The sequence below is a fragment of the Jaculus jaculus genome, chromosome 3, assembly GCF_020740685.1.
Source record: "Jaculus jaculus isolate mJacJac1 chromosome 3, mJacJac1.mat.Y.cur, whole genome shotgun sequence".
Classification (NCBI taxonomy): domain Eukaryota; kingdom Metazoa; phylum Chordata; class Mammalia; order Rodentia; family Dipodidae; genus Jaculus; species Jaculus jaculus.
In genome coordinates, this window is record NC_059104.1 from 51226137 (window position 1) to 51252753 (window position 26617).

The 26617-nt window shown below is 41.3% G+C and overlaps 1 protein-coding gene across 3 annotated transcripts in view; it reads left to right on the forward strand.

The window, feature by feature from the left end:
- Nucleotides 1-26617, forward strand: part of Diaph3 (diaphanous related formin 3) — a 530142-nt gene that overhangs the window by 60257 nt on the left and 443268 nt on the right. For all 3 annotated transcript variants that reach the window (XM_045145419.1, XM_004651009.2, XM_045145418.1), the window contains one exon: nucleotides 2206-2382. In XM_045145419.1, the coding sequence (XP_045001354.1) occupies nucleotides 2206-2382 (177 nt within the window). The remainder of the gene's footprint in view (nucleotides 1-2205; nucleotides 2383-26617) is intronic.

A 26617-nucleotide genomic window follows, 5' to 3' on the forward strand; every position in this document is an offset into this window, starting at 1 on the left:
TTTGCACTGTCTGCGACATGAGTGTCATTGAGAATCTGATTGTTCAGTGCCTGTGACCTGAGCATCATTGAAAATTTGGCAGTCTATTTTATTTTTAATTAAATTTTTTTTTTACATATATTATAGAAGGATATACTCTCGTCATTTCACCCCTGCACCTGTTACCCTGGGGATCCTCCTCAGTGGGGTTATGGTATTCACTGTGGGCCTCAGTCAGTCTCTGTGGGGTGGGGGTGGAGGTACTGTGCTTCAGGCCATTCCTACCCATTCTGATTCTTACAGTCTTTCTGCTCCCTCTTCCATGTTCCTTGAGCCATGGCAGGCCTGTTGGCAGTCTGATTTTGTGTTGATTCTCTGTAACCTCTGGATTTCGGTGTTGATGGGTTTGATTGATCATGTCTGTTACCATCACCCTGGAACTGGTTCTCAGGGTAGCAGAGAGAGCAGTATTCATGTCACCACTTCCTTTGCAATTTCTCCTGGGCACTGGAAGTTGTGGTAGAGGTAGCACATCTCATGGTGAAGGTTCCATGAGCTTCGGAGAAGAATGTGTATTCAGTAGAATTAAGGTAGGTGGAATATTCTATTGATGTCTGTCAAGTCCATTTGTTCTATGGGTAAAACCATATTTAAAATATCTTCATTATCACAGAAGGATTTATTAAAATGAGATAGTATAATGATTTAAGAAGTCTGACTAAATTACCAACTCTCAAAACTCAGATAGCTTTCTGCTTTGAAGTTCCAATGTCCATTTTTAGCATTAATACCAAGTTGTCTTTTATGTTTCCATTTCCATTTTTGGCTTGCCATTTCTTCAGGAAATGCTCTATGGACTGAAATATGGTTCTAGCTTTTGGATAGTGGATGGAATGGGATGTGTTGTCAGTATTTCCCTCAGGAAATCAGACAGACAGACAGACAGACAGACAGACAGACAGACAGACAGACTCTCTCTCTCTCTCTCTCACACACACACACACAAACACACATACACACACAGAGAGAGACAGAGAGACAGAGACAGAGAGAGAGAATACCATGGCTCTAGCCACTGCAAATGAACTCCAGACACATGCACCACTTTGTGCATCTGGCTTTAAATGGGTATTGGGGAATTGAATCCAGGTTCTTAGGCTTTGCAGGCATGTGCCTTAACTGCTGAGCTATCTCTCCCGCCCACTACTAGCACTTTTTAATAGATCTTGCTGTGATAATGGGAATACTTTAAACATGGCTTTATCAGTATAGTAGCCACTAGCTACCTAATAATTCTTGAAGACTTGAAATCTGGCTAGTGAAACTTCAATTTAATATTTAACTTAATAAAGGTAAGTAATGAATAATACAATTCTGTTCCATATGTGTGATGTAGATATGTGTGTGTATATTTATGGGAAGAAAACAATATGCTAGTACATACCACAGTGATTAACTCATTTGTAGAATCATTGATTATGTTGTTTAAATACATTTAAAGATGTCTTACCCTTTTAATTACTGACATCGTATGAGTCTTGAAATATGAATCTAAATTCTTTGAAAGGATATACAGCAATTTTGATAGAGTGAAAAAATTAACATGGATGCATTTTCAGTCAGATATTTCATCTAGCTGTAGGAGAAATTCCATTAAAACAGAAAGCTAAGATATTCCTAAGTCCGTAATACAACATGTTTTGTTTAAGAAGCTCAAATATAGACCATCTTGAGCAAAGAGAAATGAACCATCAGGCTATGAAGATATAAGTAGGACTTGCGTTTTAGAATTCCAAAACCATGGTCTTTGCTCCCCTAGGTGATAGTCCAAATAAGGTCACTCAGCAAGGGCCAGGAGGTGGACTACTCAGGTCACTGAGTGCCAACTGGTGCCACCACTGCCAGCCAAGTTTCTTTGTAAAACTGTTGAGCTTGCTTATCTATAAGCACAGGTCATGGTCACTAGAATCTCAAATCAAGAAGTTTGTGATTTTAAGATCTGAAGTAATCTTTGCAGTTGTGTGATTTCTCTTGTGCTTTTCAATAGGATTGGTACTGAAACCTTGTTAACACCTTTTATGTTTCTTAATTTAAAGTTTTATTGTGCATGCCTTTTGATGCAGTTTTACTGACAATGTGATTGGCCTTATTTATTTCATTTTTGGAATTGGATACATATTTGGAAAGGAAATACTTATTTGTATGCTATTTTCTCTTTCTTTATAGCTGGACAAATTTGCCAGCATACGAATTCCTGGGAGCAAGAAAGAGAGACCACCCCTTCCCAACCTGAAGGCAGCATCTATGAGCAACGACTGCTCCTCAGCATCTTCAGAGATGATAGAGAATATTCCAAAACCACTGTCAGAAAATGAAGTCTTAAAACTCTTTGAAAAGATGATGGTAAGAATTTTGATTCTTTATGACATGTGGAGAAAAAGCCTTAACTTTTGCTCAGATTACAACTCTGAGCTGGAGCAGATTTGGACCTTATGTTCCATGGGTGATTCCAGATGGCATTTTAAATCATAGATTGCTTATATATTAAAAATTAAGTGTCTGAAGGGAAATATCAGTGCTTTTTTAAAAAATTTATTTTGAGGCATGCCCAACAGACTGACCTTTTTTCAGTGAGAGAGAGACAGACAGACAATTGGTGAACCAGGGCCTCCAGCCATTGCAATTGAACTCTATATGCATGTGTCCCCTTGTGCACATGTGCGATATTGCATGCTTATGCCACCGTGTGTCTGGTTTACGTGGGACCTGAAGAGTCGAATATGAGTCCTTACACTTTACAGGCAAGTGCCTTAATGCTAAAGCCATCTCTGCAGCCCTCAGTGTTTTTTTTTTTAATTTTTAAATTTTTATTAACATTTTCCATGATTATGAAAAAATATCCCATGGTAATTCCCTCCCTCCCCACCCCCACACTTTCCCCTTTGAAATTCCATTCTCCATCATATTACCTCCCCATTATAATCATTGTACTTACACATATACAATATCAACCTATTACGTATCCTCCTCCCTTCCTTTCTCTTCCCTTTATGTCTCCTTTTTAACTTACTGGCCTCTGCTACCAAGTATTTTCCTTCTCAAGCAGAAACCCAATCATCTGTAGCTAGGATCCACATATGAGAGAGAACATGTGGCGCTTGGCTTTCTGGACCTGGGTTACCTCACTTGGTATAATCCTTTCCAGGTCCATCCATTTTTCTGCAAATTTCATAACTTCATTTTTCTTTACCGCTGAGTAGAACTCCATTGTATAAATGTGCCACATCTTCATTATCCACTCATCTGTTGAGGGACATGTAGACTGGTTCCATTTCCCAGCTATTATAAATTGAGCAGCAATAAACATGGTTGAGCACGTACTTCTAAGGAAATGAGATATGCCTACGAGTGCTATAGCTGGGTCATATGGTAGATCAATTTCTAGCTGTTTTAGGAACCTCCACACTGTTTTCCACAATGGCTGGACCAAATTGCATTCCCACCAGCAGTGTAGAAGGGTTCCTCTTTTTCCACATCCCCACCAACATTTATGATCATTTGTTTTCATGATGGTGGCCAATCTGACAGGAGTGAGATAGAATCTCAATGTAGTTTTAATCTGCATTTCCCTGATGACTTGTGACGTAGAACATTTTTTTAGATGCTTATATGCCATTTGTATTTCTTCCTTTGAGAATGCTCTATTTAGCTCCATAGCCCATTTTTTGATTGGCTTGTTTGATTCCTTATTATTTAACTTTTTGAGTTCTTTGTATATCCTAGAAATTAATCCTCTATCAGATATATAGCTGGCGAAGATTTTTTCCCATTCTGTAGGTTGCCTCTTTGCTTTTTTCACTGTGTCCTTTGCAGTGCAAAATCTTTGTAATTTCATGAGGTCCCATTGATTAATCTGTGGTTTTATTGCCTGAGCAATTGGGGTTGTATTCAGAAAGTCTTTGCCAAGACCAATATGTTGAAGGGTTTCCCCTACTTTTTCCTCTAGTAGTTTCAGAGTATCAGGTCTGATGTTAAGGTCTTTAATCCATTTGGACTTAATTCTTGTGCATGGCGAGAGAGAAGAATCTATTTTCATCCTTCTGCAGATATATATCCAGTTTTCCCAACACCATTTGCTGAAGAGGCTGTCTCTTCTCCAATGAGTATTTTTGGGATTTTTATTGAATATCAGGTGGCTATAGCTACTTGGGCTTACATCTGGGTCCTCTATTCTGTTCGACTGATATACATGTCTGTTTTTGTGCCAGTACCATGCTGTTTTTGTTACTATGGCTCTGTAGTATAGGTTAAAATCAGGTATGGTAATACCACCAGCCTTATTTTTGTTGCTTAGTATTATTGTAGATATTCCTGTTTTTTTTGTGATTCCAAATGAATTTTTGGATTGTTTTTTCTATTTCCATGAAGAAAGCCTTTGGAATTTTGATAGGGATTGCATTAAATGTGTAGATTGCTTTAGGTAAGATTGCCATTTTGTACAGTATTGATTCTTCCAATCCAAGAACAAGGGATGTTTCTCCACTTTCTAGTGTCTTCTGCAATTTCTTGCACGAGTGTTTTAAAGTTCTCATTGTAGAGATTCTTTACTTCCTTGGTTAGGTTTATTCCAAGGTACTTTATTTATTTTTTTGATGCAATTGTGAATGGGAGTGATTCTCTGATTTCATCCTCTGTGTGTTTGTTGTTAGCATATATGAAGGCTACTGATTTCTGTGTATTTATTTTGTATCCTGCTACATTGCTGTAGGTTTTGATCAGCTGAATCAGTTTGCTACTAGAGTCGTTAGGGTCTTTTGTGTATAGAATCATGTCATCTGCAAATAATGATAACTTGATCTCTTCCTTTCCAATTTGTATCCCTTTTATATGTGTCTCTTGCCTTATTGCTATGGCTAAGACCTCCAAAACTATATTAAATAAAAGTGGGGACAGTGGACACCCTTGCTTTTTCCTGATTTTAGTGGAAAAGCTTCCATTTTTCCCCCATTTAGTAATATGTTGGCTGTAGGCTTGTCATAAATAGCCTTTGTTATATTGAGATGTGTTCCTTCTATTCCCAGTCTCTGTAGGACTTTTTATCATGAAGGGATGTTGGATTTTGTCAAATGATTTCTCTGCATCTAATGAGATGATCATGTGATTTTTTTTTTTTTTTTTAAATTTAATTTATTAGTTTTCTTTTCAGTAAATACAGGCAGTTTGGTACCATTATTTAGGCTCATCTGTGATCTACCCCCTCCCATTAGACCCTCCTTATTATTGAAAATGGGTCGTGCATTGTGGAGTTAGCCCCCAGTTATTAGTATGATAAATGTCTCTGAAAATCATGACCCAACATGTAACTCTGACATTCTTTCCGCCCCCTCTTCCGCAAGATTTCCCTGAGCCATGTTGGGTACATTTTTGGTCTGCTTCAGTGCTGAGGTGTTGGGGGCCTCTGGGGCTCTGGCTCTCTGATTTGGTAGGAGTCGATTTTTCTCTGCGTTGATCTCCTTCCCCTTTGTGCTGGTATCCAGTTCACAGGAAAACATCACCCTTGCTTATTTCGCCAGTTGTCCTTAGTTTCAGTTGGGCCCCTTCTGAGGTATGTTGGGGCAGCTCTCTTCTTAGGATCTGCATCTATCTGGAAAAGAGAAGCAGATTCTCCAACGGAGAGTGAGTTAGCACCCAGAAAATTGAGATAACACTTACTTTTTTGATAGACAGTTTGATAGGTGTAGGCCCTCTTATACCCCGTGATTGATGGTAGCTTGATATTGTAGAGTGGGCTTGTGTTTGGGTATGGTTCTGACTTGTTTCCCAGCTCCAGCTAAGGGTCTAGTACCACTGAGTGGATCAGTTAGCCAAATCAAGAGCAATTGATTCCTCACCATGGCTGTGTACCACTATTGCACTTGTATGGGTATCACATCCGGTTAATTGTTGCTACTTAGGTTAAACACTGTGTTGCTTGGACAGATCTTGGTCACTTCCCCCAGTCGCCTATGTAGCGCCTTCTGGCACTAGACACGCTGACTGTCTGGGGACTGACTCTCTCCTGGCTTCCAGCCATGTCATTCCATTTTACGTGTCAGCTGCGTATGGAGTCTTCAGCAATAGGGTCTTACCACTGGCCTTTGGTGGGTCATCAATTACTCTGACAGAAGTCTGTCATTGTTTTGGGAAACCTTGTAGGTTTCTTTGATCAAAAGCTCATTGTGGATTGTAGGCCCAAGCTGGATGTGGGGGTTACAGGTCAGTGTCCACTAAGAAATTGAGGAAAAAGATAACTAATATACAAGAGTTAGAGAGAAGAGAGATAGAGGGGAGAAGGGGAGAGGGAGGGAGGGAAGATGTAGGAGATTTAGGTCAGTCTTGATCCTACCCTCTCCAGTGTCTTGTGGTTCAGGTGTTTCCTGTAAGGGACTAGTGAAGGTTCAGTCATTTGGTCTGTCTTTTAGGAAGTAGAATTTTATGGTACCATTGCCGTTTGGGTCCGGATTACTGTTTTTCACCCTTTGATTCCCTCCCCGCCCTCCCATCCATCTTATTGTCTAGTCCATGAGGTACTTGCTGGGTATGTAAGGCATCTAGGGCAAAGTCAGTTTAGGTGTTGCAGATGAGTGAGACTATGTGTCGATTTTTTTTCTGTGATTGGGTAAGTTCGCTGAGAATGATCTGTTCCAGGTTCAACCATTTTTCCTCAAATTTCTTTATGTCGTTTTTTCTTACTGCTGTATAGAATTCCATTGTGTAGATATACCACATCTTTGTTATCCATTCTTCTAATGATGGACATCTGGGTTGATTCCAGCATTTAGCTATTACGAATTGAGCTGCTACAAACATGGTTGAGCAAATCTCTCTGGCTTTTGGTTTGAAGGTTTTAGGGTACATGCCCAGTAATGGTATAACTGGGTCTGTTGGTATTTCTATAGTCAGCTTTTTCAGGAGTCTCCATATTGCTTTCCAAAGTGGTTGTACCATCCTGCATTCCCACCAACAGTGAATGAGTGTCCCTGCTTCTCCACATCCTCGCCAGCATTTATTTTCATTTGACCTTTTGATATTGGCTATCCTTATTGGGGTAAGGTGGAATCTCATAGTTGTTTTAATTTGCATTTCTCTGATGATTAGGGATGATGAACATTTTCTTAGGTATGTGTTTGCCATTTGTATCTCTTCCTCTGTGAATTGCCTGTTTAACTCTGTGCCCCATTTTGTGAGTGGGGTATTTGTCTTCTTATTGTTTAGACTTTTGAGTTCTTTGTAAATTCTAGAGATAAGGCCTCTATCAGTTGGATAACCTGCAAATATTTTCTCCCACTCTGTGGGTATTCTATTGGCTTTGTTTATTATATGCTTATCTGTAAAGAAACTCTTCAGCTTCATATGATCCCAATGGTTGAGTGACTGTATAAGAACTTGAGCCACTGGGGTTTTATTCAGGAAGTCTTTTCCCATTCCTATATCATGGAAAGTACTTCCTAAATTTTCTTCCAGTAGTTTTCGAGTTTCTGGTCTTATGTTGAGGTCTTTGATCCATTTGGATTTGAGTGTTGTGCATGGTGAAATGTGTGGATCAAGTTTTAGTTTCCTGCATGTGGTTATCCAGTTTGTCCAGCACCATTTGTTGAAGATGCTATCTTTTTTCCAGTCTATATTGTTTGGGCCTTTGTCGAATATCAAGTAGCTATAGTTGCTTGGCCCAAAATCTGGGTCCTCAAGTCTATTCCATTGGTCTATACTCCTGTTTTTATGCCAGTACCATGCTGTTTTTATTACTATGGCTTTGTAGTATAACTTTATATCGGGTATGGTGATGCCACCAGAGGTATTTCTTTTGCTGAGGATATGTTTGGATATGCGAGGCCTTCTGCCTTTCCATATGAAATTTGAGATCATTTTTTCTATGTCTGTGAAGAACATTGTAGGGATTTTAATTGGAATTGCGTTAAATCTATATATTGCCTTTGGTAGGATTGTCATCTTCACGATGTTAATTCTGCCTATCCAGGAGCATGGGAGGTCTTTCCATCGTTTCAAGTCCTCCTCAATTTCTTTTTTGAGAGTTTTTATATTTTCGTTGTATAGATCTTTTACTTCCTTGGTTAACGTTATTCCAAGGTATTTTATTTTATTTTTTGCTATTGAAAATGGGACTATGTCCTTTATTTCTTTTTCTGTGTCTTTGTCATTTGCATACAGAAATGCTTCCGATTTTTGTGCGTTGATTTTGTATCCTGCTACTTTGCTATAGGAGTTAATCACCTTCGGGAGTTTTGGGATGGAGTCTCTCGGGTCTCTTACATATACAATCATGTCATCAGCGAATAGAGCTAACTTAACTTCTTCCTTTCCAAATTGTATCCCTTTTATTTCCTTCTCCTGTCTTATTGCTTGAGCTAGGACTTCCAGAACTATATTGAAAAGCAGAGGTGAGAGAGGACATCCCTGTCTTGTTCCTGATCTCAATGGGAATTCCTCCAGTCTCTCTCCATTAAGAATTATTTGGGCCTTTGGAGCTTTGTATATTGCCTTTATTATATTAAGATGTGAACCGGCCATGCCGATTCTCTCCAATGTTTTGATCATGAAGTGATGTTGTATCTTGTCAAAGGCCTTCTCTGCATCTATCGAAATGATCATGTGATTTTTATGTTTAAGCTTGTTTATGTGGTGTATTACATTGACAGATTTTCGTATGTTGAACCATCCTTGTGTTCCTGGGATAAATCCCACTTGGTCAAGGTGGATAATGCTTTTGATGTGTTGTTGGATTCGGTTTGCGAGAATTTTGTTGAGGATCTTTGCGTCTATGTTCATTAGGGAAATAGGCCGATAGTTTTCTTTTCTTGTGGCGTCTCTGCCTGGTTTTGGGATTAGGGTGATACTAGCTTCATAGAAGGAGTTGGGTAGTTTTCCTTGTTCTTCAATTGTGTGGCACAGTTTTAGGAAGATTGGTTTGAGTTCTTCCATGAAGGTTTGATAAAATTCGGCTGGGAATCCATCTGGTCCTGGACTCTTCTTTTTTGGGAGGTTTTTTATTACTTTTTCAATCTCCATGAGCGTGATGGGTTCATTGAGGTGGTTGATCTGCTCTGAGTTTAGCTTTGGTAGATGATATGCATCCAGGAATTTATCCATCTCCTCCACATTTTCCAGTTTTGTGGAGTAGAGGTTTTTGAAATAAGTCCTGATGATTCTGCCGATTTCACTGATGTCTGTTGTAATCTCTCCTTTTTCATTTTGAATTTTGTTAATTTGGAGTCTCTCCTTTTTTTGCTTGGTCAAATTGGCCAGAGGTTTGTCAATCTTGTTTATTTTTTCAAAGAACCAGCTCTTTGTTTTGTCAATTGCCTTAATTGTTTCCTTGGTTTCCAATTCATTAATTTCTGCTCTGATTTTAATTATTTCCTTCCTTCTGGAGCTCTTTGGGTTGGATTTTTCTTGTTTTTCCAATGCCTTTAGGTGGATGGTTAAGCTATTGATTTGGGATTTTTCTGTCTTTTTTATGAAGGCATTGAGTGCTATGAATTTTCCCCTGAGGACTGCCTTCATTGTGTCCCACAAGTTTTGGTATGATGTGTTCTCATTGTCATTCAATTCCAGGAATTTTGCAATTTCATTTTTTATTTCATCCACTATCCATTTATTGTTTAAGAGTGTGCTATTTAGTTTCCAGTTGCCGTTGGGGCTCTTGTTGGTTTTTTTGTTGTTGATTTCTAGGAATATAGCATTATGATCTGATATCATGCAGGGAATTATGTCGATTTTCCTAAATATGTGGAGGCTATCTTTGTGACCCAGTATATGGTCTATTTTAGAGAATGTTCCATGGGCTGCTGAGAAGAATGTGTAGTCTGTGGATTTGGGGTGGAAAGTTCTGTAGATGTCTGTTAGGTCTAAGTGCTCTATGGTTTTGTTGAGCTCTCTTACTTCCCTGTTGAGCTTCTGTTTGGATGATCTGTCTATTACTGATAATGGTGTGTTAAAGTCCCCAGCTATGATGGTGTTGGTGGTTATTTCTGTTTTATTGTCAAGTAGGTTTTGTTTTATGAACTGCGGTGCCCCTGTGTTTGGTGCATACAGATTTATGATTGTAATATCCTCTTGATGGATTGTTCCCTTTACAAGTAGGAAGTAGCCTTCTTTGTCTTTTTTGATTGTTTTTGGTTTGAAGTCAACTTTATCTGATATTAATATAGCTACACCTGCTTGTTTCTTAGTCCCATTTGCTTGGAATATTGTTTTCCACCCTTTCACCCTGAGGAGGTTTCTGTCTTTAGTGGTAAGGTGGGTTTCTTGAAGGCAGCAGATTGAGGGGTCTAATTTTTTGATCCACCCTGTTAGCCTGTGTCTCTTGATGGGTGAATTAAGGCCATTAATGTTTAGGGTGATGACTGTGAGATTTGATTTGATCCCTGTCATTTTGTGGTGGTAGAGGTGTGTTGGCATTTCCATGGAATTTTTTTTTTTTTTTTTTTTTTTTGTATCTACTCTGGGTTTGATTGCTGTGATCTTCTTCTTGTAGGCATTTGTGTTTGGTTATTTGTTTCCTCTCTGTGGAGAATTTCCTGGAGTACTTTCTGTAGGTTTGGTTTTGTGTTCATATAATTGTAAAGCTGAGTTTTATCATGGAAAGTTTTCCTTTCACCATCTATTATAAGGGAGACTTTTGCTGGGTAGAGTAGTTTAGGTTGAAAGCCATAGTTTCTTAGCGTTTGGAGAGTATCATTCCAGGCCCTTCTAGCTTTCAGGGTTTCCATTGAGAAGTCTGAAGTAATTCTGATGGGGTTTCCTTTGAAAGTGGTATGCTGTTTTTCCCTAGCTGCTTTTAGGATTTTTTCCTTGGTGTCAATGTTTAGAGTCTTAATGATAATATGCCTTGGGGAGTTTCTCCTTTGGTCTAGTCGGTTAGGAGTTCTGTTTGCTTCTTGAATCTTGATGGGCCTTTCTTTTAAGAGACGGGGGAAGTTTTCTTCAATTATTGTGTTAAATAAGTTCTCCATGCCTTTGGTCTGAAATTCTTCTCCTTCTGGTATTCCAATGATTCTAATATTAGGACGTTTAAGTGTATCCCACAATTCTCTCATGTTCTGTTCACAGGAACTTTTGAACTTACTGAAATTTTTGGACTCTCGAACTGTTTCTTCCATCCTGTCTTCCAGATCAGAATTTCTATCTTCCACTTCGCTGACTCTATTCTTGAGAGCCTCTAGTGAGTTTTGGACTTGTTCAATTAAGTTTGCATTTTCTACTACTTTCCTATGTATCACTTCCATCGCTTTGTCCAGCTCCCTTTTTGTCTCATTTTCTGATTTTCTTGCTGATTCTTGGAAATCATCCTTGCATTTCTTTATGTTTTCATTTAGTGTGGCCAGCTGATTTTTAAGGTCCTCTTTTTTTTCATTCTCCCTCAACTCTCTTAGCTCTCTTTGAATTCCTTCCAGTGTCTTATCATATTGCTCTAGCTTAGTGATGGTAGCATCCATACGATTATCTATCCTTTGTAGCTTTCCTGTCAGATCTAGCAGTAGTTTGGTCAGGGTTGCATTGTTCATTGCTTCCACTTGATGTTCTGATCCTAAACACTCTTCTATGTTTTGGTTTGTTGTGATCCTTGTTGGACTGGGTGATCTGTCTGGATTTTCTTCCATTTTATTTTTCGTGTTATTTCTTTTGCGCTGTGGTCTACCCATGTCAGTGTATGGGCAGGTAGGTGGGTGGAGCAGCCTGGGATCTAGCTTAATGCAAATCCAAGGCAGCCTGGGGCAGTTGTAAGCAGCCTGGGTTTTTGCTCACTCTTGCCAAAGCCGCCTACCTATAGCCTGACAGGGGCACCAAAGTTGCCTGAATTCTCACCCAGTAATGCACCTAAGCTGCCTGCCTTTGAGCTTGAAAAGGGACTGAGGTAGCAAGCCTTGAAGGTGCCTAGATTCTGGCTGGGTACACTGGGGTCTGTAAACAGTCTGTGCTCTTCCGCCTCAGGGGAGTGGGGGATGGGTGGCGATGTACAGGTAGGGGATGGCACCTGCGCTGGCGCTAGTGACTCAGTGTGGACTTATGTGGCTCTTGCTGTGGGACTGGGCCCACTGCATGTGCAATTGTAGTGCAGAGGCAGATGATGTGGGTACGGAATCAGGACACAGCAGAAACTGACCGGCGGCAAGTGATGTGAGAACAGCAGGGCGTGAGGGGAGGGGGGGCAGCTAGGAGCGTGGGGCGCTGTGGGATACCGTGGGGTGCTCTGGACTCGCAGGGGGGGGAGGGGGCGGATCGCGCGGGGGAGGGGGCTGAGGGGGTCCAGGGGGTCGCGGTTAGCGCAGGGGGCGTGGAGCACGCTGAGGTAAGATGGAGTGCTGGATGCTGTGGGACGCTGCGGGGCAGTCTGGGCGCGGCGGGGGTGGGGTGCACGGGGGGGGGGGGCTCGAGGAGCGCGGGGGTGGGGCGCGGGGAGTCTCGGGGCACGCAGGGGGATCGGGGCACACCTGGGCGCCCAGGCGCTGGACGCTGCAGGGCGCTTTGAGCGCGCCTGTCGCGTGTGGGTAGGGAGCGTTGGGCGCGCTGGGGGGGGGAGGCGGGGGCGGGGCGCGCGGGGGGGCTCGAGGCGCGTGGGGGTGGGGCGTGGGGGTCTCAGGGCGCGCGGGGGGCGCGGGGTTGCAGGGCACGCCTGGGCGCCCGGGGCGCGGGGCGCTTGGGGCGTGCCTGCTGTGTGTGGATAGAGAGCACGGAAGGCGCGGGGGGTAGAGCGCGCGGGAGGGTGGGGCGGGCGTGGGGTGGTCTCGAAGCACGCGGGGGTGGGGCGCAGGGGTCTTGGGCGCGCAGGGGCGCGGGGCAGGCCTGGATGCCCGGGGCGCGGGAAGCCTTGGTTCGCTTGGTCCGCGTCTGCCGTGTGTGGATAGGGAGCGTGGGGCGCGCTGGAGGGGAGGGGCGTGCTGGGGGGGGTGCGGGGGGTGCGGCGGGTGTGGGGCACGGGGGTTCTGGGGTGCGCTGGGCTGCTGGGGCGCGTGGGGCTTGGTGTGCACGGGGCGCCGGGCCGCTGGGCGCGGGGCCGCGCCCGATGCAGTTATTCGCGGCGGGCGGGGTGGCGGGGCGTGGGTCGCGGGGGTGTGTGCTTCCCTCTTTTATCCCAATCTGTGCCCTCCCTCTTCGGAAAGTTCCTAATTTCCCTTGAATACTTGCCTTTTTTTCCCTCGTTGTTTGTAGTGCAGCTAGGCGGTCGCCATCTTGACCGGAAGCCTGATCATGTGATTTTTGTCCTTCAACCCGTTGATGCAATGTATTACATTTATAGATTTTCATATGTTAACCATCCCTGCATCTCTGGGATAAAGCCTACTTGGTCAGGCTGAATGATCTTTTTGATATACTCTTGTATTCTGTTTGCCAATATTTTGTTGAGAATTTTGCATCTATGTTCATGAGGGAGATTGGTCTGTAATTTTCTTTTTTTGTTCTATCTTTGCCTGGTTTTGGTATCAGGGTGATGCTGGCCTCATAGAAGAAGTTTGGTAGAATTCCTTCTTTTTCTATTTCCTGGAAGAGCTTAAGAAGCAATGGTGTTAGCTCTTCCTTAAAGGTCTGGTAGAATTCAGCAGTGAATCCATCCAGGCCTGGGCTTTTGTTAGTTGGGAGATTATTGATAACTGTTTGGCTCTCCATGTTTGTTGTAGGTCTATTTAAGTGATTAATCTCATTTTGATTTAATTTAGGTAGGTCATATAAATCAAGGAAATCATCCATTTCTTTCAGATTTTCATACTTGGTGGAGTATATGCTTTTATAGTATGTCCATATGATTTTTTGAATTTCTCTGGAATCTGTTGTGTTGTTACCTTGTTTATCTCTGATTTTATTAATTTCTGTCTCTTCTCTCTTTTGGTCAGATTTGCTAAGGGTTTATCAATCTTGTTTATCCTTTCAAAGAACCAACTCTTTGTTTCATTAATTCTTTGGATTTTTTTTTGTTTCTATTTCATTAATTTTTGCCCTAATCTTTATTATTTATTCCCGTCTACTGATTTTTGGTTTGCCTTGCTCTTTTTTTCCAAGGCTTTAAGATGAAGCATTAGGTCATTTATTTGTGACCTTTCTAATTTCTTAATATAGGCCCTTAAAGCTATAAATTTACCTCTTAGAACTGCCTTCATTGTGTCCCAGAGATTTTGGTATGTTGTGTTCTTATTATCGTTTGACTCTATAAATTTTTTGATTTCCTTCTTGATTTCTTCATTGATCCATTCATCGTTTACTTGGGTATTGTTTAGTTTCCATGATTTTGCGTATGCTCTGTATCCTTTCTTGCTACTGATTTGTATTGTAATTCCATTGTGGTCAGATAGAATGCAAGGAATTATTTCAATTTTCCTGAATTTGTTAAGATTTGCTTTGTGTCCTAATATATGGTCTATTTTAGAGAATGTTCCATGTGCTGCTGAAAAGAATGTATATTCTGCAGCCTTTGGATGAAATGTCCTGTATATATCTGTTAGGTCCATTCCTTCTATGACCTCATTTAGTCCAGATGCCTCTCTGTTTATTTTTTCCCGGGAAGACCTGTCAATTGATGAGAGTGGGGTGTTAAAGTCACCCACCACCACCGTGTTTGGTGTTATCTGTGACCTTAGTTCTAATAGTGTTTGTTTGACAAATTTGGGAGCCCCCATGTTAGGTGCATATATGTTTAGGATTGTAATGTCCTCCTGTTGGAGTGTGCCCTTTATCAATATAAAGTGACCTTCCTTATCTTTCTTGACTAACATTGGACTGAAGTCTACCTTGTCTGATATTAGGATAGCAACCCCTGCTAGTTTTCTAGGCCCATTTGCTTGAATCACCGTCTTCCAAGCTTTCACCCTAAGATAATGTCTATCCTTTGTAGAAAGGTGAGTTTCTTGGAGACAACAAATTGTAGGATCCTGCTTTTTAACCCAGTCTGCAAACCTATGTCTTTTCTTTGGGGCATTGAGGTCGTTGATATTAAGAGATATTATTGAAAGGTGTGTATTTATGTTTGCCATTTCTTTTTTTTTTTTTTTTTTTTGTGTAGCTCCGGTTCTACCTGTGCTCTCTTCTGTTAACTAGTATTTGAGTATTACTTGTTTTTTCTAGGTTCCTTATATGTGTGCTTTTCCTTTTCTTCAACATGGAGGAGTCTATCAAGTATTTTCTGTAGAGCTGGTTTTGTCTTCAAATACTCCTTTAACCTGCTTTTGTCATGGAATGTCCTTATTTCTTCGTCTATTTGAATGGATAACTTTGCAGGATAAAGTAACCTTGGTTGACAGTTGTTATCTTTCAGAACTTGGAATATATCACTCCATGCCCTTCTGGCTTTAAAAGTTTGTGTTGAATAATCTGCTGTAATCCTGATGGGCTTGCTTTTGTAGGTAACTTGATTTTTCTCTCTAACTGCTTTCAATATTTTTTCTTTGGTGTGTGTGTTTGGAAGTTTGATTATAATATGGCAAGGAGAGGTTCTTTCCAGGTTTTGTCTGGCTGGGGTTCTAAAGGCTCTCTGTATCTGCATTGGCACCTCTTTCCCAATTTGGGGGAAATTTTTTTGTATGATTTTGTTGAAGACACCTACTAAGCCTATGGAGTGGAATTCTTCTCCTTCTACTATGCCCTGAATTCTTATATTGGATCTTTTCTTAGTGTCCCGAGTATCTTGAAATTCCCACTCATACTTTTCTATAAGTTTGTCTTTCTCTTTGTTGGACTGTATTAGATCTGCCACCTGGTCTTCTACCTTAGATATTCTGTCCTCTCCCTCATCCATCCTACTGGTGAGGTTTTCTACAGAGTTTTTTATTTCATTAACTGTGTTCTTCATTGCTAGTAATTCTGACTGGTTTTTCTTTATTATTTCTATTTTTTTACTTATGTCTTGTATTGCCTTCTTTATTTCATTAAATTGGTGTCCTGCGTCTTCTTTGATTCTTTTTATTTCTGTTTTGATTCTTTTGATTTGTTCTTTGACCTCTTTGAACATATTTATAATCATTCTTTTGAACTCTTTCTCAGGCAATTCCTCTAACTCATTCTCACTGGAGGACATTTCTGATGCATTAATACTTTTAGGTGGATTTATATCATCTTGCTTTTTAGTGTTTCTTGTGTTATAATGTATATATTTTTGCATCTTGGATTAAGTTAATGCTTGGATTTTCTAGCTAGCTGGGTATTCTTAGCTGTATTAATTGATTTGATGTAATATATTTTCAGGGTAGGAGCTTAAGGTATTAGGTGTGGCTCTTAAGACTCGCAGAGTATCCACAAAGGTGTTCCTAGGGGTTGATTTTCCCTGGTATGGGAGTTTTCAAGCTGTTTGAGTGGAATAAAATACAGGTAGATTCTAAAATTTAACTAAACACTGTTCACATTCAATCAAAAACAGCCCCAAGTATGTATGCAAGAGTAGTTATTATAACGACCAGATCCTCTATCAACAAAGAGGTTAAGATTTCTGGTTTGTTGAGGGATCCAAGTCAGCCTGTGATCAAGTGAGACCCTTCCCTGTTGCAATCCCAGTTACCCTGGATGAATTTGGTCTCAGTCAAGTTGCTGCCTGGGTTGTCGGGCTGCTGTTCTGATTTCTGGAGCTGGGCACTGGCATTTCCTGCGGGGCAAACCGAGCCTGGCAAGTGTGGCCCTGCAGATCAGCACCCCTGCTGCTGGAACTGCTGCTGCTAAATCTGCTGCTGCTGGGTTTGTAGCTGCTGCTGCTGAAGGTGGTGCTGCTGGGCCTACTGCTGCTGCTGCCTCTGCTGCTGCTGTAGCTGCCACTGCTGGAGCCACTGCTACTGAAGCTGTTGCTGCTGTGTCCACTGCTGCTGCTGCCACTGAAGCTTCTGATGTGGGATCTGCCGCTGCTGCTGCTGTTGGGTCTGCTGCTGCTGGGTCTGCCGCTGCTGCTGTGACTGGAGCTGCTACTGCTGCTGCCGTGACTGGAGCTGCTACTGCTGGGGCTGTGATTGCTGGTGTGGTAGCCGCTGATGTTGCTGTCGGGCTCTGCTCCTGCTTGGGCCCCGTTGTCAGCTCACGTTGGTGTGGCGGGTTCTGGGACCGCTGCCCTGTTCGCTGGAGCTGGGCTCAGGCAGTGGGGGGGGGGGGGAGCCGCAGCTGCTCTGGTTCTCTCGCTGTTCCACGTGTGCTTCTACCTCATGGTCTGCTCCTCTGTTGCTCACTGCCCCTATCCCTTCACGTTTCCTGAGTTGCAGAGAGTGCCTGTGTGAGGAGAAGCTCCCATACCTGGCTTTTCCTGTGGCTGGAGCCAAGTGTGGCTGCTTTCTGTTGTGCCGCCACCACCATGGTTGGCGGAGCTAACAGAGCTGCTTTTGCCAGCCTGTGCAGGCTCTGGATGCTCTGGATCTCTTCTACTTCTCCGCTGCCACTTCAATTTCCTATACAACTCACTTTTTAATAAGTGTATTTTGCTGAGTTTTTTTGGTCTTTTTTCCCCCCCTAGGCTGCTTTGGCGTGGTACCTACGCCGCCATCTTAACTCAAAGTCCCTGTATCTGTCCCGAAGTGTTTTTAATACAGATATTTATTTTGCTGGGACAAAATTCCTGACCAGAAGCCACTTATGGGAGGAAAGTGGCTTATTGTGGCTTACAGGTCCAGGTTCATCATTGCAGGGAAGACAAAGTGGAAAGAGCTTGAGGCAACTGGCTACATTAGGAATAATGAGGAAGGAGAGAGGTATGAATGCTCAGCCAGCTTCTTATCTATTCAGTCCAGGAACCTAGCCTATGGGATGGTGCCACCCACAGTTTTGGTGGCTCCTCCCAACTCAGCTAAACCAATCTAGAAAATCCCTACCAACATGGCCAGACATTGCTTTCCGTGGTGATTCTAAATCCTGTCAAGCTCACATGCAGACATTGACCATCCACAGTGTACCTGAAAACAACCACTCCTAAAGGATCAAATGCTGTATTTTTTTCTTGTAGGTCTTGTGGTCTACCTGTCCATTTATTTGACTTGTACAAGATGGTCACAGTGCTCTGTTGTCACTAAGTGCTGATTGCTTTTAACCTCCATTTATTCCTTTCTTAGTTCTCAGTTTATCCTGTTTTGCAATCTTTATGTGAGTAGACTTGAACCTGCTCCTTTTATTTTTATTTATTTATTTGAGAGCGACAGACATAGAGAGAAATAGGCGGAGGGAGGGAGGTAGGAAGGGAAGGAGGGAGAGAGAGAGTGAGAGAATGGCGCGCCAGGGCCTCCAGCCACTGCAAACGAACTCCAGATGCAAGTGCCCCCTTGTGCATGTGGCTAATGTGGGTCCCGGGGAATCAAGCCTCGAACTGGAGCCCTTAGGCTTCACAGGCAAATGCTTAACTGCTAAGCCATATCTCCAGCCCAAACCTGCTCCTTTTGGAGTGTGCCTTCTCTTGTGGATTTATATGGGATCCGTTGGACCTTCCTTTGGTCCTTAAGTGTAGTCCTCAGATAGACTATGCCTCTTGTTTTCAATCCAGCTGAACTTATTCAACCAGTAACCTACATGTGTTAAGCATATTCAAACCATTTAACAGAACTGAATTATATATTTATATATTTATATATATATTTTTTTGTTTTTCAAGGTAGGGTCTCACTGTAGCTCAGGCTGACTTGGAGTTCACTATGTAGTCTCATGGTGGCCTAGAACTCACAGTGATCCTCCTAACTCTGCCTCCCAAGTGCTGGGATTAAAGGCGTGCACCAGCACACCCAGCTGAATGATAATTTTATTAAATGGATCTATTTACCCATGTAGTTCCTACTTTCAGTTTGCTATCTCCTAGGCTTTGAAACAAGTATTTGAAAAATTCGATGAGTAAGAAATGCCAGGAAGTAGTATTTAACAGTTAAGTTCTTTATAAGTTCAGGATATGAACCTTGTTTTTCGCTATCTGATTATTAACAGGGAAAATCACGTTGTAATAGGAGTTTAGGGAAATTCAACAAGAAGGTAAAGTAGGCCCAAACAGTAAGCCAGGGTTGGGATGTGCAGAGGACATGGCAGTCTTGGGATGGAGAATACATGGCTGTGCAGCCGGGGTACAAATAGCTTCCGGGGATCAAAGAAAGGTCAGACAACTCTCACTGAAATAACTTGGGGCACATTATGAAAGGATGTTGTTGTATGTCATCCTGAGGACTTGTATGTTTTTTTCAAGTTCTGCTTTATTCTGTGTATGTATATTCTTTTGACTGTTTATTTTGACAGCCTTATCAGTTTTTAGAGAAATTATTGCATTCACTCATTTAGCTGAGCATATGATGTATATGTGGAATTTGAGACATGTTAGTAGTTTCTTCATGTTAAGCTGGAATAAGTAGTGTACTTTCTACTCATCACAAATATTTGTGTCTAGTGTTACACACAGAGCTTCAGAAGATCCCAGAAATAATGAATGCCTAGTTTGTTTCTTCACAAACTCTAGACTTTGGAAACTCAGCTGTTATTATCCCAGTTTTTAATGAAGTGCTAATTTTGGTTTCTTTCTAAGCAAGTATAGCACCTTCACTCTTTTGGCACTGTGAGCTGGCATTATTTCATCCAAGAACAAAGAAATCTTTTTTGTTAACCTTTGCCATGTTAGTGATGATTCACACTAAAGGTTTGCAGACTCTCCTCAATGGTAGTGTGCCCCCTTTATCCATGCTCTGTATCTGGAGCCACTTACCTTAATAACTCAGGAATGTTTGGAATAGTACTTTTTTTTGTTACCTTAAAGTTTTCTAAGTTATCATTGTGGGTACCAGTTGAGCAAGTACAGCAAACAACCCATTGATGTTAAACATTCATGGGGAAAACATTTTATTATCACACACCATTTAAAGGACAAACAGAGGAAGTACTGGATACGGTAGCGCTTTCTCTGTTGATTCTCAGAGGAGGAGGAAGACAGTTGCTTACAAATAAAGGGCAGTACATTCAGGTCCCATGGACCTTGACATTTTTGAACTGATTCACATTACTTTATAAATAACTGGGCTAGAGCTTCTAATAGGTCTGTCAGGTAGCAGATCTTTTGTAATCAAACCTTCATTTGACTTAGTAGAGGTAGAAGGAAATTTTTTGTAGGGCTGTTCAGTATGCTAAGGGATTAGTCATAACAAAGCTCTCTTTCAAACTCAAGATTATTTTCTTTCCTTTGATTCTGTGATTACATAATACTACTATGATGCAACAACCTATGCTGCTTAGGAAATTGAAAGCCAAAGAAACTGAGGAAGGGTCTTATTCCTTCTTTAAATGTGTGTTAATGATATGTCATAAGTTTTTTAGGGCACCATGTTTTGATAACTTTAAAATATAAATACTCCTGAGAAAGCAATTATGATAGTTTTAATCAGATGCCCTCCATAGACTTATGTGTTTTGGGTGCTTGGTCCCCAGCTGATGGCAGTTTTGAAGGTGCAACCTTGCTGGAGGTGGTATGTTGCTGGGAATGGGTTTACGGGTGTTATAGCCAGCTCCTCCTTGCCAGCTTTTGGCTCACTCTCCTGCTGTTGTTTTCCACCTGATGTGGCAGAGGTGATATCCAGCTTTCTCTCGCTATCATTGAGCTTCCCCTCAAGAGTATAAGATAAAGACTTTCCTCACATCAGTTCCTTTTGTTGGGGTGCCTTGTCCCAGCAATGATAAGGTAACTGCAACAGCAGCATTCAATAATCAGCTATGGCATGTGTTGCTACATAGTTTTCATAATACTTAGAATTTATGTCTAGTTTCTTTGTTTATGATGATGCAATTTTAAAAATAATTACTCTCTTTACCAATTATCAAAATTACTTAATTTTTACATGAAGTAAAAACTTTCTTTTGAAGTACACTTCTTTTTCTTCCTCATGACAGTCCTTTGAAACACTACTGACTTGATTACTTAATGAATGCAGAGTATATTGTAAGCTTCAACATTTTACTTTTACTTAGGAAATTGGCTTACTTGATCTCATAATGGTCTAATTTATGAGAGCTTTTCTAAAGTGATGAATTTTAAATTGTACTCCTTAAGGCTTTTTTCTTTCATTTGTTGTTTGGTATACACTCAGTAGTTAACTGAAAGTCCATCTTGATTTTTCTATGGCTTTCACATATATATGATAGTGGTGTTCACTATTGATGTATACCACACCTTGACTTGGGAGTTATTTTCACTGGTTATCCATGCGCTCTGACTGGTATGACATACCTGGTTTTTCCCTTTGCTGCTTTTCACCTTTTGTCCAGTTCTTCCTATGTCTCTTCTTTCTGTTCTATTTCTGCCCAGTATTGTCCTTGGCCCTCCTGTGGTGTCTTTCTTTCCCCCTCAATATTTTATTTTCATTTATTTATGGGGGGTCTCACAGATGGAAAAAGGGAATGGGTGTGTCAGGGCTACTGGCCACTGCAAACGAACTCCAGGTCCAGGTACATGTTGGCTTATGTGGGTCCTGGAGAATCGAACCTGGTTTCTTTAGTTTTGTAGGCAAGCACCTTAAACATTAAGCTATCTCTCCAGCTCCTGTGTTCTTGCTTTCTCTGCATTTCTCTCTTGTCTCACTACCCCTATATTTTGATCCCTTGGTGTGTCTTTTACCAAAGGGCAGCTTCAATTAAGTTCTCTAAAGGACGTTAAACTTCAACATATCAGAAATTGGCTTTTCCTTTTCCATTAAAAACAACAACAGGAGCTGGAGAGATGGCTTAGTGGTTAAGGCACTTGCCTACAAAGCCAAAGGACCTCGGTTGGATTCACCAGGACCCATATAAGCCAGATGCACAAGGAGGCATGTGCATCTGGAGTTTTGTTTGCAGTGGCTGGAAGCCCTGGCATGCTCATTCTTTCTCTTTCTGTCTCTTTCCCTCTCTCAAATAAAAACAAAAACAAAATTAAAAAAAAAAACACAACAAATTCTTGTACCTACTTTAGCTCCCTACCTGGGTAGCTTATCTGAATCATGCTTGATTGCATTAAATATTAGCCACCTCAGATTACTTCTCTGTTTTTCTTAGCTCTGACTGTATTTCCCCCTTGCTTTTTTTTTTTTTTTCCCTTCATGTTTTTGTTACTTCTTATTGGGCTGTTGAAGTGGCCGCCTCCACTTGTTTGCTTCTCCATGCTTCTACAGGGGAACTCTACGGACACTATAGCTTAGCTCAGACATTAATCTTCTCTGGTGGCCTCCCAGCTTCTCCAGTCTCATGTTACTTGCCTCACCTCTCAGAGCTGCTGCACATGAGCTCCTTGGCGAATTTGGTCCTTTATCTTTTGCATAGCTGTGTTTCCACTAGGTTATTCCTGGCAGAATCAAAATTTCAAACGTCTGCTGAATATGAAAATTCCCAACTTTTAAGGTCTCATATATCTTGTTATTTAAGACTCTGATTAGATGGAGATTAGATTTAATTGCTAGTCTACCCAACAACACAAAAGTAAACATAATGAACAGACTTTTCATGCATTCATCAACTTTTAGTTTTCTTTCATTTTCTTTCCCCCTGGAGAGGATGAAATCTGTGAAAGGTTATTTGTCATGTTGCTATCATTTACAGCCATTAAATGAGAGCCAGTAATATCAAAACCATGCTGTCAAAAAATAAGTTCTGGAATTCCTGTCCAGAATTTTGGTGTATAAAATAATAATCTAATAAAGTTGCCTGAAATACTTTTCAAGTAATATTTATTGTGTTCCTGTAATTATTTCCTGGGAAGATATTTGTTAGGCTTTATCATAATGTAGGAGAAAGTACATTTATAAAATGCCATCACCATCTCTAATGCATGTGTTTGAAGTGACTCCTGACATTAAAGAGCTTAGATGACCTACTACTCAATGTATTGCTTTTCTTTGTTCTTGAGGGTGAATGATGGAGATACTAAAGATGTCCACCTTGCTTCTGAAACAGTATTCAGTGTATATTATGTATGAATCTACTTTTGTTCAGTGATATTTTCATAATTGTGGAATATTTCAAGCAGCTATAAAATTACAGAAAATAATGAATACCACCATAAATAAAGTTGAAGCCCCTTTCATACTGCCTCCAATATCATTTTTCCTCATACTTTATTCCTGAGGTGGACAATACCCTGAATCCAATAGCTTTTATTCTCATTCAGAAATAAACCTTTTTCTCTATAGAGATCACAAATGTATAGAAAAATTTGGACAATTTAGTAGGTGGAAGACTCATTGTCCCACAGTTCTCCACTACTTTAGTGTCTCAGTCTGAGTCTTGTTAATCAGTTTAGGAGGGGTTCGAAGGACAGACATGTATGATCAGCTTGCTACTATTTATGAATTGTGCCCTGTGTTTATTGAAGAAATCCTTTTATGTGAGGTTGGATCCATTTCTTTTTCCCACGTACAGAACTAATTTGTTCAGTAGCATTTACTGAATGTCTCTTTGTCTTCTGTCATCTGGAATGCTTCTGAGCTCCTATATGGATGTGGGCTTGTTTCTGAGGTTTGATCTGGTCCATTAGCTGGTTTGCCTTGCTCTGCATTTGTGCCTGTTGTCTTACTTAGTATGGCTATGTAATAAACTTTGGCATCTACCAGCCCTTTGCTTTACTTATTATCACCTTTTTCTTGGCACTTAGATTTTTAATAATTTATTTTACTGTATCTTATCATTTAATTTCATTACTCGATTTGTTTTATTTCATGTTTATATTTGAAACAGTCTCATATAGCTCAGGTCTTGAACTTGCTGGGTAGTCAAGTCACTTAAAAAAAAAATTCAAGGTAGGGTCTCACTCTAGCCCAGACTGACCTGAAATTCTCTCTGTAGTCCTAGGCTGGCCTCAATATCACAGCAGTCCCTCCTACCTCTGTCTTCTGAGTGCTGGGATTAAATGTATGTGTCATGGGCTGGAGAGTTGGCTTAGCGGTTAAGCGCTTGCCTGTGAAGCCTAAGGACCCTGGTTCGAGGCTCGATTCCCCAGGACCCACGTTAGCCAGATGCACAAGGGGGCGCACGCAGAGTTCGTTTGCAGTGGCTGGAAGCCCTGGCGCGTCCATTCTCTCTTGCTCTCTGCCTCTCTCTCTCTCTCTCTCTCTGTGTTGCTCTCAAATAAATAAAGATAAACAACAAAAAAATGTATGTGTCACCATGCCCCCTCCCCTCCCCTCCCCTCCCCTCCCCTCCCCTCCCCTCCCCTCCCCTCCCCTCCCCTCCCCTCCCCTCCCCTCCCCTCCCCTCCCCTCCCCTCCCCTCCCCTCTCCTCCCCTCCCCTCCCCTCCTTTTTTCTTACATTTTAGAAGTGGGGCCCTTGAAGTTTGGCTCCTCCTGTTTCCATCTCCCAAGTTCTGGGAATGTAGGTGTGTGTGTGTGTGCATCATGCCTCTTTTTGTGTAGTGCTGGGGTTTAAACCCGGGGCTTCCTGAATGCTAGGCAGACACGCTACCAACTGAGCTATGTTGCCAGCCCTTAGGTTAATTTTAGAGTCAGTTAAATACTATTGTAATCCCTATGGGTTCTTGATTGCAATCACATGAATCTACTGTTTGACTTTTAAGTACAATGGACACCTTTAATTTTTCCCATAAGTAAGCATTGTTTATACATTTTTGTCAAAGTTTGTTCAGTTTCATTGGTTCCTGAACAGTAAAATTTTATAGTTTTCTTTGTAAGTTTCACATATCTTTTATTCATTATTCATTGGCATATAGGTAACATATATGCAGTATTTTTCGAATGTGCACAATAATTTCTGCTTGTTGGAATTTGGTAGACTGTGACCTTATTGACTTCTCATTCATTGTTATTGTTCATAGGTTGTCTTGTCCTTTCTGTGTGTATAGGCAGGGTATCTGTGAAGAATACATTTTTACCTGTTTGTATTTTATTTATCTAATTTTGAGGCAATCCCAACAGACTGGTCTTTTTTTAAAAAAATATTAAATTATTATATCTATTGAGGGAAGCACAGAGCCAAGGAAAGGCACCCATGTAGCTAGAGATCCCATGTGGAGGGCCTGGAAAAAAGCATGGAAAGGAAGAGTAAAGAAAGTTCAAGGAGCTCCTTCCATGTGGGGAGCTGGGGGGTGGGGATAAAGAACCCATGCGGAGAATAAGAGCTAGGGGCCCTCTTGCCTGGGGCTGAGCCAGCCCAGCCTTAGCTGAGGGAAAAACTCACCCACAACTGGAAGTTCCCAGGTGATCAGAGCTGGCCATTCTTTTTTATGTGAGAGGGAGAGGGCGAGAGCAAAGAGAGGTGGGGAGGGGGAGGGAGAATTGCCAAACCAGGGCCTCCAGGCATGTGCACCCTCTTATATGCATGTGTGATATTGCACCCTTGCCTCACTGTATGTCTGGCTTATGTGGGACCTTGAGAGTTGAACATGAGTCCTTAGGCCTAGTTTTTTTTTTTTTTTTTTTTTTTGAGGTAGAGTCTTGCTCTAGATCAGGTTAGCCTTGAACTCACAGTGGTCTTCCTATATCACTGCATCCTGAGTGCTGGCATTGACAGTGTGCTCCACTACACCTGGCCTTTTTATTTGATGGGGTGGGGAGCGGTTAGGGGGCAAGGGAGAGAGGATTAGGGGAGGGGCAGAAAATGTATGTGGCAGGGCCTCCAGCCACTGCCAATGAGCTCCAGACTCATGAGCCACCTTATGCATATGGCTTACATGGATACTGGAGAATCAAACTTGGGTCCTTAGGCCTCTCAGGCAAGCACCTTATCCACTAAACCATCTCTTCAGCTCTTGACACCTGGCCTATTTTACACAATTTATTACTGACTTTCTTCTTCTTTGCACTGTTTGTATAGTGTCTTGGCTATTGAAAATGTTTGTCAAGGGGTGACATTTTATTCCAAACATAATTAAAAATAACCTAGGATAACTCTAAGGCATTATTTGCTGAAAACTCTGTGTACTAACCAAGTACTTGTTGTGGTGTTGTCACCCAAATTTTAATCTTCTGTTCTCAAAATGACGACCATACTGGACTCATTCCATGGTGCCTGTTATTCTACCCAGACAACAATGTTAATGTCTCTTTCTGTTGCCTTAAGATATTTAGCAGAGGCTGTTTTTTTTTTAATTACTTAAAATCTTTTATAAAGAGTTTGTATTTCAGTACCTTTTCACTCAGTATAGCCCTTCCTATAAGGGAGATGGTTGAGTCTATTCTGCACTATTGATTAAATCCTTGACTGTATGTGATATATTTTTAATTTGTTGAATCAGTAGATCGCCTTTTCTGATATCTTACCAGAACCATGTTTATTGGATTCTGAGTAAAATCTTATCTTTTTTTTTTTTTTTTAAATCAGAACATGTTTTGCTGGATTCTGAATAAAACTTCATTGTGCCTGTGTTCTTGGTGCCTCACATGGCACACACTCAGTATTTACATTTGAAAGTTAATTTTGGCAAATACCATGTTTAAGCAATCACTGATATAAATCAGTCCCCATGAATTTAAATATTTTTTTTGTTTTGTTTGTTTTTCGAGGTAGGGTCTCACTCTGGTCCAGGATGACCTGGAATTCACTCTGTCATCTCAGGGTGGCCTTGAACTCACGGTGATCCTCCTACCTCTGCCTCCCGAGTGCTGGGATTAAAGGCGTGCGCCACCACGCCCGGCATGAATTTAAATATTAAGACATCTTTATATACTGTCAACTCAGGGGCATTGA